Source organism: Cupressus sempervirens, chromosome 1 (genome assembly GCF_028749045.1).
Source record: "Cupressus sempervirens isolate cs-2001-9-10 chromosome 1, ASM2874904v1, whole genome shotgun sequence".
In the NCBI taxonomy this organism is placed as follows: Eukaryota; Viridiplantae; Streptophyta; class Pinopsida; order Cupressales; family Cupressaceae; genus Cupressus; species Cupressus sempervirens.
Genome location: NC_143118.1, coordinates 535,305,244 through 535,317,769, shown reverse-complemented (window position 1 = coordinate 535,317,769; position 12,526 = coordinate 535,305,244). Strand labels below are relative to the sequence as shown.

The following is a 12,526-nucleotide window of genomic DNA, read 5'->3' as shown; positions in this document are numbered from 1 at the left end:
TGTCCTGATCGAAGTGAAACGAGCAACCGGGGCAAAAGTTTCTTCATAATCAATGCCAACCTTCTGGGAAAACCCTCGAGCAACAAACATTGCTTTATGCTTCTCAATACTGCCATCTGCTGCATATTTGATTTTATATAGCCACTTGGAAGAAACAACTGATTTTTCTTTTGGTTTGGGTATAATATCCCAGACATCATTTTGTAGTATTCATTGATATTCTTCAACCATAGCATCTTTCCATGTTTGACAAGTCAGAGCTTCTTCAATAGTTGTAGGTTCAGATTTAGTAAGCTCAGTTACTAATGCAATATAACAAGATTTGTTTATGGTTTTCTTGCTTTCTTTGGATATTTCATCTAGTTCAACATCATTTTCTTCAATCATTTTTCTTGCCCATAACGGCCTTTTCTTGATATTGGAGATGTCTATTTCTTGTTTCTAGTAATGGTTCATTTTCTTCTGCTGTGTTCTCCCTTTGAATTTCAGTTTGTGGATTTTCATCTAAGTCTGTAATGGGCTCATCATCTGTGCTTGTAGATAGTTTTAAGGCAATGTTCTCGAATATGACATCTCTGTTCACTTCCACTGATCTTTGTCCAGGAACATGAAGTCTGTATCCTTTCAAGTTTTCACTATATCCAACAAATATTCCTTTATTTCTGGATGGTTCTAACTTAGTTCTTTCTTTGGGTATATGTATATACACAGGACAACCAAAAATCATGAGGTGACTTAAGTCAGGTTTATTTCCTGTAAAAACTCTTTAGGTGTTATATTTTCTAGAATGGAGTGTGGGCATCTGTTTTGTATGTATACAACAGTATTTGTGGCTTCCGTCCAGAATGATAAGTGTAGGCTTTGATCATGGAGCATAGCTTTTGCTGCTTCAACAATAGTTCTATTTTTTTCTTTTCGCTACCCCATTTTGTTGAGGATTATAAAGTATGATATACTCCCTCTTAATCCCAACAGATGTACAAAAAACTTTAAAATTTTCAGAAGTATATTCTCCCCTATTGTTAAATTTTAATTTTCTTTGACACTTGATTTCTCATTGATTCTTTGAAGTCTTTGAATTTTGATAACACCTTATTTGATTCTTTAACTTTTAGAAAGAAAATCCAAGTCTTCCTAGAGTAATCATCAATGAATGTTATGTAATAGGACTAACCTCCTAGAGAGAGAGTTGGCATGGGCCCACATAAATCAAAGTGAATCAGTTCTAGGATTGATTTAGACTTGTGTTCACTAGGAGGGAAATATTTTTTAATATTCTTTCCTAGAGCACATCCTTTACATATAATTATGTGTTTTGAGCTTAGACTTGGTGTTCCAGAGGTTATTTTCTCTACATTTGGAAGTGAACTAAATCCAATATATCCAAGTCTTCTATGCCATACTTCATTAGAACTTGTCACTTCGAGATTAAGTGCCTGTGTTTGGATATTGCATAGTTTATGTAAGGTCCCATCTCTAGTTCCTATGGTGATGACATTTTTTAGATTTGATTTTTTAGGACAATACAGGACTTTGTCTTCGTTGAAGGTGACTTGGAATCCTTCATTAGCTAGTCCAGAAATTGAAATTAGGTTTCTTTTTATGCCTGCTACAAACATAGAATCTTTAAATTTTAGTGTAACTCTAGTTCTTAGTTGTATATAACAAGTGCCAATGCTTTTGATTGGATGAGTGGAATTGTCTCCAATAGTGACTCCTTCAGTGTAATGTCCCCTTTTTAGCATTCATAGCATGATGTTGTCGTTAGCCTATTTCCCCACAGTCTCGTAGGCTAACCAGGACATTAAAGGGACTTAGAGGCCATTTGGCCTAGATAGTTTCAGTTGCAGGTCTTTCTGAGGGGTTTTGAGGCAACTGTGGGCATACTTACTATTTATAGTAAGTCATCTTGGACATGGTCGGACATCTGGTGGTAGCGGTATATCGATGGTAATTGTTTAAAATCGACAAGAAGACTTGTTTATCATTGATAAGATTTGTTATGCATTAATAAAGCTATTTTATAAAGTTAAATATAAATATTTAACTTTATTAATGTTTGTGAGAAATATTTAAATTAAAAGAGTCCCCTTTATTTTATAACACATTGGAGACATAAGTTACATAAAGGGAGTTATGTTTTATCCCACATTGAGAAAATGAAGGACTGAGCTCTTGTAAGAACACTATAAAAGAAATGGAAGAGCTTCTTTTTAGTATGCTTGGATGAAGATTAATGTTATGTTGCTGGATATTTGTTTATCGGGCTTGGAGGACGGAATCCTTCTTTGCTAGCATTCTCTTCGCTGTTGAAAGACACAGTCAGGAGGATTAACGGTGTTTCCAAACATACTGGGTTTCATATAGTGTTTTGCTATAGTACGGATAAATAGTGTTTTGCTACAGTGCAGATGAATAGTGAATTTGCTACAGTGCGTGAACAGTATTTGCAACAAGTTTATTGTTTATTCTTGCTGATTTGAAGGTTTGGAAGGCTGCCAACTACATTTGCAAAAATACTACAGCAACTAATTCCAGGTTTCTTCTGTCAAATTTTAATACTTTTGCATTGTAGTTGTCGAATACGAGACTGATATTTGTTACAGCATGTTAAACAATTGTATGAGCACATTTACATGGCAAAAATCAATATTTAATTAACAAATAAGAAGTTTCAGATTTTCTTATATATTGTAGTATGTGTGCCAAGTGTTTGACAAAAATGCTATGTTGAGTTATTGAGAAAATTAATTGATATCATAAAGTAGCTTGCAAGTTTCTTTATTTGGGAAAAATAGGGGAGGATATTACAGTGGTATCAGAGCTATAAGTCCTGCCATCCTGTGGGGTTCTTATAGGGAATTTGGAACAACCGAATAGAGGGGAAAGTGTTTGACGAAATGTCAAAATACTAAAATCAGAGCATTTATGTTTGAGCATGCGACAGGGGCCTTATAATTTCCGCAGTACCAGAGCAAGACAAAATAGGATTTCAAACCTGCAGAGCAAACAGTCTAGTTCATCCGTGCAGGTGGACATAGAATCCAATCATACAGACACAGAGGAGGTATTCTTTGATCAAGACAGCAATATGGGTGATCGAGATGATAGGAATACAGGATTAGGCAGAGGCAGGAATGTCGGTCCAGATCAGGGAGAGGAAAGATTTTTACAGTTATTAGACACCTTGGCACAGGGACAACGATTAGCGGAGCAGAGAGCACAGGAACAGAGTCAGAGATTGGAGCTTATGATGCAGACAATGGCTCGTCAAATGGGGTTGAATGCTAATGTGGGTGGAGGAAATAATCAGAATGGTAATAATCAGGATGGGACACATAATGGAGGCGAACAAGATTGGGAACAATTTCGGTCATGCACCCCAGAAAACTAGGACAGTGAGTTCGAGGCCCATGATTCCCACATTTCCTCCTAGAGCTCCAGAGCCCCAAATCACTGATATATAGGACTAGTTGAGGAGAGATTGGGAAGCCAGAGGTCCAGATTTTACTGCTGCAATTACCTTTAGGGAGTATATGGATGTGCGGATGAAACATATGCCACGTGGACATGACAGGAACCAAAGCTATGAGCTACAAAAGAAAGTAGGGAAACTTCAGTTACCATATTATGATGGCTTGGGGAAGTCTACAGCAAGAGCTTGGGTTCAAAAGCTTGACACATACTTTCAATTGAACCCTATGCCTGAGGAAGAAGCTATTAAGTATGCAGCAATTCATCTGGATGGGTTACCGCACGAGTGGTGGCATCATGGTATGGTCACTATGGGACATACACACATTACCTCATATGTGGAGTTTACGAAGAGACTGATTGAACGATTTGATAGGAAGGATCTAGAACTCCATTTCAAGGAGTTAGCTCAGCTTAAACAGTGGGGATCATTGGAAACATACATTTCAGAATTTCAAAAACTTGCAGTGTTAGTAACAGATGTATCTAAACGAAGGATACTAGTTCTATTTATGGATGGGTTAGCTGATCCGTTGAGAGGGTGGATTAAAGCTCTCAACCCTCCCACTTTGCAGGAAGCCATTAAGAAAGCTCGTGACATGGATTCCTCTTCAGCTTCTAAAAATAAATTTCAAGCAAAGAGTTTCCCTTCGAGGAAAGATAAGGACAATAAACCTTTTCATAGTGAGGCTCAGCCACCTAAGGAGGAAAGTAAGAGGTTGGGCAATGAGACACTTAATGATCTCAGGAAGAAGAAGCTTTGTTTTCATTGCAAGGAGCCTTGGGATTTGTCACATAAGTGTCCATTGAAAGAAAAAGCTAAGCAGATGGAGTACTTTTCAGCCAAGAATCAGTGGAGGGAGATTCAGAGCAGTCATCAGAGTCAAATGGAGATGATAATTCTTCACATGAGGAAGTACGCAGTGATAGCACGATAGCTCATTTGTCCAATATACAGGAGGCCGTCACTTTCAGAGTTAGGGGTACTTTGGATGGACAAAGATTTGTGGCACTCATTGATACAGGGGCAACACATAACTTCATTGATGAGAAGTTTGTGTCACACAGAGGACTACATACAGAGGAGCATAGGGGATTTAAGGTGATGGTTGCCAATGGCTTCAAAATCGACTGTACCAAGACAATGGCTTCAAAATCGACTGTACCAAGAAAATCACCAACTTGCAGTTTCGTTTGGGAGATTATGACATGGTGGGAGATTTCTTTGTGGTCAACATTGGTGATCAGGGTATGGTGCTTGGGATGAATTGGATGAAGTCTCTGGAAGAGTTTACCTTTAACCTCCAGAAAATGGAAATGAGGTTTGAGGCAAATGGTAAGAAGATAGTGCTCAAAGGTTTGTCAGATGGGAGACTTCGAGTGGTGTCACTCAAGCGGATGCAGAGTTTCTTCAGACACGACCAGGTGCAGTGAACAACAGAGTTCAGAGTAATGCCTGAGGTGACAGAGCAGCATAAACAGGAGTATCCACTTGATGTACAGAAAATAATAACCAAACACACTAAGGTGTTTGGTGAGATACCTCCAGGGAGACTCCCGGATAGGGGAATCGAGCATGTTATTGAGTTAGAGGAAGAGGCTAAGCCAGTTATCATCACACCTTACCGCCATCCAAAGAGATATAAGGATGAAATAGAAAAGGCAATTAAGGAGTTGATTGACATGGGGCACATATGGCCAAGCAAGAGTCCTTTCGCTTCTTCAATAGTATTGGTGAAGAAGAAGGATGGTACAATGAGGATGTGCATTGATTATAGGGAGCTAAACAAGAAGACAATCAAGAACTGATACCCTATTCGCACATTGATGAGCTTATTGATGAATTGCACGGTGCCTGCTACTTCTCTAAGATTGATTTGAGATCTGGCTACCACCAGATACAGGTTAGAGAGGTGGATGTGGATAAGACAGCTTTTAGATGCCACTATGGACATTTTGAGTTCTTAGTCATGCCCTTTGGGTTGACTAATGCCCCTGCCACTTTCCAGTCCTGTATGAATAGAGTGTTCAGAGATCAGTTGAGGAAGTTTGTGTTGATTTTTTTTTATGATATATTGATATACAGCCGTACTTGGGAGGAACATTTGAAGCATATTGATGCAGTGCTCAACATTCTAGAGAGGGAGTCATTATATGCCAAGATGAGTAAATGCGAGTTCGGGATGACAGAGTTGCTCTATCTAGGGCATATTATTAGTGTAGGAAGTGTTCGGGTTGACCCAAACAAGATCAGGGCCATTCTGGATTGGCCACTGCCGAGGAACACTTCACAACTCAAGGGATTTCTTGGGCTTTGCGGGTTCTACCGTAGATTTGTGAAGGGATTTTCACAGATAGCAGCACCACTTACAGATTTGACACGGAGAGACAGTTTCAAGTGGTCAGAGAGGGCTCAGGATTGTTTTGACAAGTTCAAGGAGCTGATGAGTACATGTCCTATTTTAGCCATTCCAGATTTCACTAGGCCTTTTGAGCTGCAGTGTGATGCCTCGAGAGAGGGCGTAGGAGCTGTCCTCATGCAGGACAAACATCCCATCACATATGAGAGCAAGAAATTACGAGGTGTTGAGAGAACTTACAGCATCTATTACAAAGAAATGCTATCAATCATGCACGCGCTAGCTAAGTTCAGGCAATACTTAGCAGGGAGCCGATTCACAATAAAAACAAATCATAATAGCTTGAAACATTTCCTTGGACAGAAGGATCTTAATGATAGGCAACAGAAATGGGTGAGTAAGTTACAGGCCTATGATTTTGACATAGTCTATGTCAAAGGGAAGAAAAATATTGTCGCAAATGCTTTATCCAAAAGGCCTCATTTGCTTGCTGTTGGGATAGTCATGGATGATTGGAGAGAGTTGATCTTGGTAGAGTATGCCAAGGATAGTTGGGCATCTAGTGTTATTGAAGGAGCTATTCAGGATAGTCGATACACTGTTGAAAATGATTTGATCATTTACAAGGGAAGGATTTATTTGGTACCTGGGTCTGCCATGAAGCAAAAGATCTTGAGAGCATTTCATGATTCACCATTAGCAGGACATCCAGGATTTTTTAAGCCATATCGGAAGGTGAGAGAGCGCTTCACTTGGAAGGGGCTTAAATCAGAAGTGCTACAGTTCGTTAGGGAGTGCCCAGTGTGTCAACAAAACAAACAGGAACATTCCTTTCCAGGCGGTTTACTACAGTCCCTACCTATACCAGAGAAGAAGTGGGATAGCATTTCCATGGATTTTATCACAGGCCTTCCAAAGGCACAAGGTCGGGATTGTATTTTTGTGTGGTAGACAGATTCACGAAATTTGCACATTTCTTTGCGATTTCGTCCACATATTCAGCAGTACAGACAACAGAGCTATACTTTCGAGAGGTATTTAGATTACATGGGATGCCACGGAGCATAGTCAACGACAGGGATAGTAGGTTTATGAGCCACTTTTGGCAGGAGTTGTTTAGGTTGTGTGGAACAGAGCTAACTCCGAGTACCAGTTACCACCCCCAAACTGATGGGCAGACAGAGATAGTGAATAAATGGGTTGAGGGGTACCTTCGAAACTACATTGCAGGAGAGTAGAAGGCTTAGGTGGAGTGGCTACATCTAGGGGAGTATTGTTCCATATGTCTATTCAAATGTCCCCTTTCATGGCACTATACAGGTGTGATGCTCCTAATTTTTTGAATTTGTTATTTGGGGACAGTAGGGTGCCTAAGGCCAAGGATATTTTGCAGGAGTGTTAGGACATTATGCGATCCTTGAAGGAAAATTTGCAAAAGGCACAAAATCAGTAGAAGCAATATGCTAATCAGCATGGGGTTGAGAGGTCTTTCGAGGTAGGACACATGGTGTACCTAATGTTACAGCCGTATAGACAGTCCTCTCTCAAGAAGAGTGGAGTAGAGAAATTGAAACCACGCTACTATGGACCATTCAAAGTAATCAGGAGAGTGGGTGAAGTAGCTTACAATTTGGAGTTGCTTGCAAACAGTAAAGTCCATAATGTATTCCATGTGTCACGCCTTAAGAAGGCATTGGGCCACAATGTGGTGCCTGCAGTAGTATTGCCACCTCTTGATGATGAGGGAAAGCTTATCTTGGTTCCCGAGGCTATACTTGACTCCAGGGAGAGGGTGCTTCGCAAGCGGATCATCAAGGAGTACTTGGTCAAGTGGAGGAATATACCAGTAGAGGATGCTACTTGGGAAAATCAGCAAATATTACAGCATCCGGAGTTGAAATTGCTTGAGGACAAGCAATTTTGGGAAGGGCGGATTGTAATATCCCCTTTTTAGCATTCATAGCATGATATTGTCATTAGCCTATTTCCCCACAGTCCCGTAGGCTAACAGGACATTAAAGGGACTTAGAGGCCATTTGGCCTAGATAGTTTCAATTGCAGGTCTTTCTGAGGGGTTTTGAGGCAACTTTGGGCATACTTACTATTTATAGTAAGTCATCTTGGACATGGTCGGAGATCCAGTGGCAACAGTATGTCGATGGTAATTGTTTAAAATCGACAAGAAGACTTGTTTATCATTGATAAGATTTGTTATGCATTAATAAAGCTATTTTATAGAGTTAAATATAAATATTTAACTTTATTAATGCATAGACTATAGTTTGTGGGAAATATTTAAATTAAAAGAGTCCCCTTTATTTTATAACACATTGGAGACATAAGTTATATAAAGGGAGTTATGTTTTATCCCACATTGAGAAAACGAAGGACTGAGCTCTTGTAAGAACACTATAAAAGAAATGGAAGAGCTTCTTTTTAGTATGCTTGGATGAAGATTAATGTTATGTTGCTGGATATTTGTTTATCGGGCTTGGAGGACGAAATCTCTCTTTGCTAGCATTCTCTTCGCTGTTGAAAGACATAGTCAGGAGGATTAACGGTGTTTCCAAACATACTGGGTTTCATATAGTGTTTTGCTATAATACGGATGAATAGTGTTTTGCTACAGTGCGGATGAATAGTGAATTTGTTACAGTGCGTGAACAGTATTTGCAACAAGTTTATTGTTTATTCTTGCTGATTTGAAGGTTTGGAAGGCTGCCAACTACATCTGCAAAAATACTACAGCAACTAATTCCAGGTTTCTTCTGTCAAATTTTAATACTTTTGCATTGTAGTTGTTGAATACGAGATTGATATTTGTTGCAGCATGTTAAAGAATTGTATGAGCACATTTACATGACAAAAATCAATATTTAATTAGCAAATAAGAAGTTTCAGATTTTCCTATATATTGTAGTATGTGTGCCAAGTGTTTGACAAAAATGCTATGTTGAGTTATTAAGAAAATTAATTGATATCATGAAGTAGCTTGCAAGTTTCTTTATTTGGGAAAAATAGGGGAGGATATTACATTCAGATCTGTAATTTTTAAGTGTTCAAATTTTTCTTTGAATCCTATTATATGTCGGGAAGCACCACTATCTATTATCCACACAATTTCATTTGAGTTTATCTCACTTGATAAGGCAGTGTAGAATAATAGATTTTCATCTTTCTTAATTTCGGCTAATGAGGCTAAGAATTTTTTCCCTTTCATAACATTTACTGAAAATATGTCTGAATTTCTCACACTTATAGCATTGAACTTTAGAAAAGTCATTTCTTTTGTAATTGTGATTCCCTTTCTTTTTGTCATATTTCTTTCCATTAAATTTCCTCTTTTTCCCTTTGTAATTTGAAACTGAAAAGAGGGCTTGATTTTCTCGCTCTTGATTTGAGATAATCCCTCTAGAGATTAGCCTTGATTCTTCTGATGTGCAATCATTCTTCAGTTGATCAAAAGGAGGTATAGTAGGTCTACTGATTACTTGGATGAATGCTTCCCATGATAAGGGCAATCCTCTAAGTGCTATTATCAATAGTTCTTGATCTTCTATTTTGCTTCCAATAGCATTTAGATGATTTTTAATTTCGGAAATCTTTCCAAAATATGATGAGATCGTTTCCCCTTTACTCATTTTAGTATTCATTGGTTGGTTTTTTAGTGTAATCAATCTACTTGAATTGTTAATCTCAAATGTATCCTTAATTTTTTTGAATACTTCAAATGCTTTCTTTAAATCTAATATAGATGGAAAGATATGATCTTTTACAAAATCCACAATGATCTTCCTAGCTTTATTATTTTGTCTTTTCCAGGTAGCCTTTTCAGCTTCATCTTTGGGAATTGAAATATCTAATTCAATAAAAGATTCAAGGTCCAATTCTTCAAGAATTGTAGTAATTCGAATTTTCCAAGAAAAGAAATTCACTTCTCCTTTGAGTCTATTTGTCCTCTACTCTTATATTATTTGACATATTGTCCTTTTATTTTAAAATCAAAATGAGAGTCTCTCTACCAATTAGGCTTTGATGCCATGTAAAGTTTTATAGTCCTTGTTTGGTGGAGACGAAGTAATGTATTTCTCATTAATTTCCTTCCTATGACAGAATTAATAGATGTAGAATGATGGCTTGACTTTCTGATGTTCTCTGAAACTTGTTTTCAATTTTCAGTTTGAGATCTATATGGCAGTGTTATTGATATGATATGCAGATGAGCAATGAATCTATTATATATATTCATTGAAACATGATCAAGTAGGGGCATGACCCTACATGGTCATGCCTCAATGTATATAATAACTAATCCTTAACAAATACTAATCACACCCAATGGTAACCCCTTTAATAGTAATAACGATTGGTTAAGGAAACTCTCGATTATCCAATCGGTGGAAGTAATACAATGTAGTTCACCTTTATATAACTTTTCACACCCGATACTAATCGGTGTTAATAACATACACTTGATAATAATTAGTGTAACAGAATATTGAATACACCCGATACAATTGGGATTATATGAGGCATCGGAACTTATGTCATTCAATCTGAAGATCGTTTAACATAGATAGAATAACATTTACATATATATGCTTAAGTTTCTGCATTCAGAATGATAGGTGCATAATATACATATATATATATATATATAAACAGCAGGTGTTTCAACACACTGAATGCTAACATTCCTAACACAAACAGGCTAAAAACAATTATGAAATTTGCAACAAATACACGAGCTAGAGAAAAGAGACTTTCTTAATTGTTGTTATCTAACTTGGCTTTAATACCATGTTAATGTTTAGCTCAAAAATTATAATAAATAACAATAAAGAAAAAAAGTCACAAAAGCACTAGAAATTTATCCTGGGAAAACCCTTCAACCTTGAAGGGAAAAACCCAGCCACACCAGAAAAATATCTCTTTTATTGATAACAAATTCAAGTTTAATGCTTTCACTTTATATGATATATGTTCACACAAAATCTAATGTATATATAGAATTGAGAGACTTCGTATCACAAGTGAAGGTCTCTTCAATTTCCAAAAACAAGTCTCTTAATATTTCCTAACGCATCCCTTTTCGCATTACACACATCTCTTCATATAATACTATCTCAAATATTATCATAAATATCTTCTCCAGCTGTAAATACAATACATAGGTATTATCTTAACTTGAATATATAGCAAAATCAGAGATAAAGATCTCTGTCGCAGCTACAATCTTCAACAGCGCCATCCTACTCTAATACATATAAGAAAATAATTTGACTATATATGAATAACACAATATAATATTATGAAATATTGGAGTGAATATTCCAAAGGGCATCTCTTTATATAGGTTTTAAGAGATGTAATTGATGTTTAAAGTGTGACACTCGTACATAATCCTAAAAGCTAATAATAATATAATTGCTAACATTATTATGGACCCCTAAATTCACTAAGGTGACTTATTACAGATTGCAAGCCTTTATTTTCTAACATCTATAATTTATTTACAATCTCAATTTTATAATGGAAAACAATACTCATCAATAGTATTATAGATAAAATAATATAAACTGATTAGTTATTTTAATAATATTTACACTTTTAATTATATCCAATTATGAATTCACAATACTGATATTATTAACAATATCATAATATAATGACATTCACTAATGGAGCACAAATACTTGAAAAGTAAGTTATAGATATATTTTGTATAACTTGGAATGCATTCAAGAGGATTGAAGTGTAGGAACAAATATCTATGTTATGATATTGCTATCAGGATTCAACTGTGTAGTTCTTTTAGTTTGACTCAAACAACTGCACACTTGAATCCTGATAGAAATATCATAATTTGACTTGCTGTGGAAAATATCTCCTACTTATCGAATATCTATGCTCCTTAATTTCTTGAAATATTTCTGTATAGTCTGTATAAAATATGAAGGTCTAGTTAATCATCATGACAATTAAGTATGATTGATTGAAATCACTTTTATTAACTTTCCCATATGTCCATTGGATTTGCATAAACAATTATACTGTTATAGGTTACCTAGTTAATTAGTAGCATAAACTTGAGATGCATTACAACTACATTTACTAATCAATATTTAATTTATTATTGCAAACAACTGGAACACTATATCTGCCAGTAAAATACGACTCCATATATGATGCTTGGGCTTGTAATTTTGCTATTCCTTTTTAGCTTGTGTCTCCTTCAATATGTTCAGATTTGAAATGACATATTTGTATTCAAGCGCGGTGGCCATTCTATGTTTTTTTTTCTAAGCATATTCCAGAACTTCAAGGAAACAGAAAACTAAATTTCTTAGCTTTGATGATAGTAATTTGAGATTGTATGTGGCTTTGTGCAGGAACAATATATAGTTCTTCACTATTTCCTGGCCGTGCTCCTCCAGATAGGGTGCTGCTTCTTAACTTCATTGGAGGTGCAACTAATCCTGCTATTACAGAAAAGGTACGTGATATTTTACTAAATTGGGATGATCTGTTAGAAATAGGAGAGTAAACAGGAGAGGAATGCCAAAGAAAACGCATGAGGGAAGCAAATGCTGCATAAATGAGCTCTAGCATTTTCATTGGTGATTTAGGTTCATAAAGGGTGGAAAGATGTTTATAGCTTCTCTTAGGCATTTTATGGAATTTTTTATTTG

At 36.5% G+C, this 12,526-nt stretch overlaps 1 protein-coding gene across 1 annotated transcript in view; it reads left to right on the top strand.

Moving 5' to 3' along the window:
- The window catches only part of LOC149578572 (Flavin containing amine oxidoreductase family), a 238,478-nt gene that overhangs the window by 180,902 nt on the left and 45,050 nt on the right, over window positions 1–12,526 (top strand). Inside the window, exon 8 of the mRNA XM_089829938.1 lies at window positions 12,227–12,330. Coding sequence (XP_089686064.1) covers window positions 12,227–12,330 — 104 coding nt within the window. The remainder of the gene's footprint in view (window positions 1–12,226; window positions 12,331–12,526) is intronic.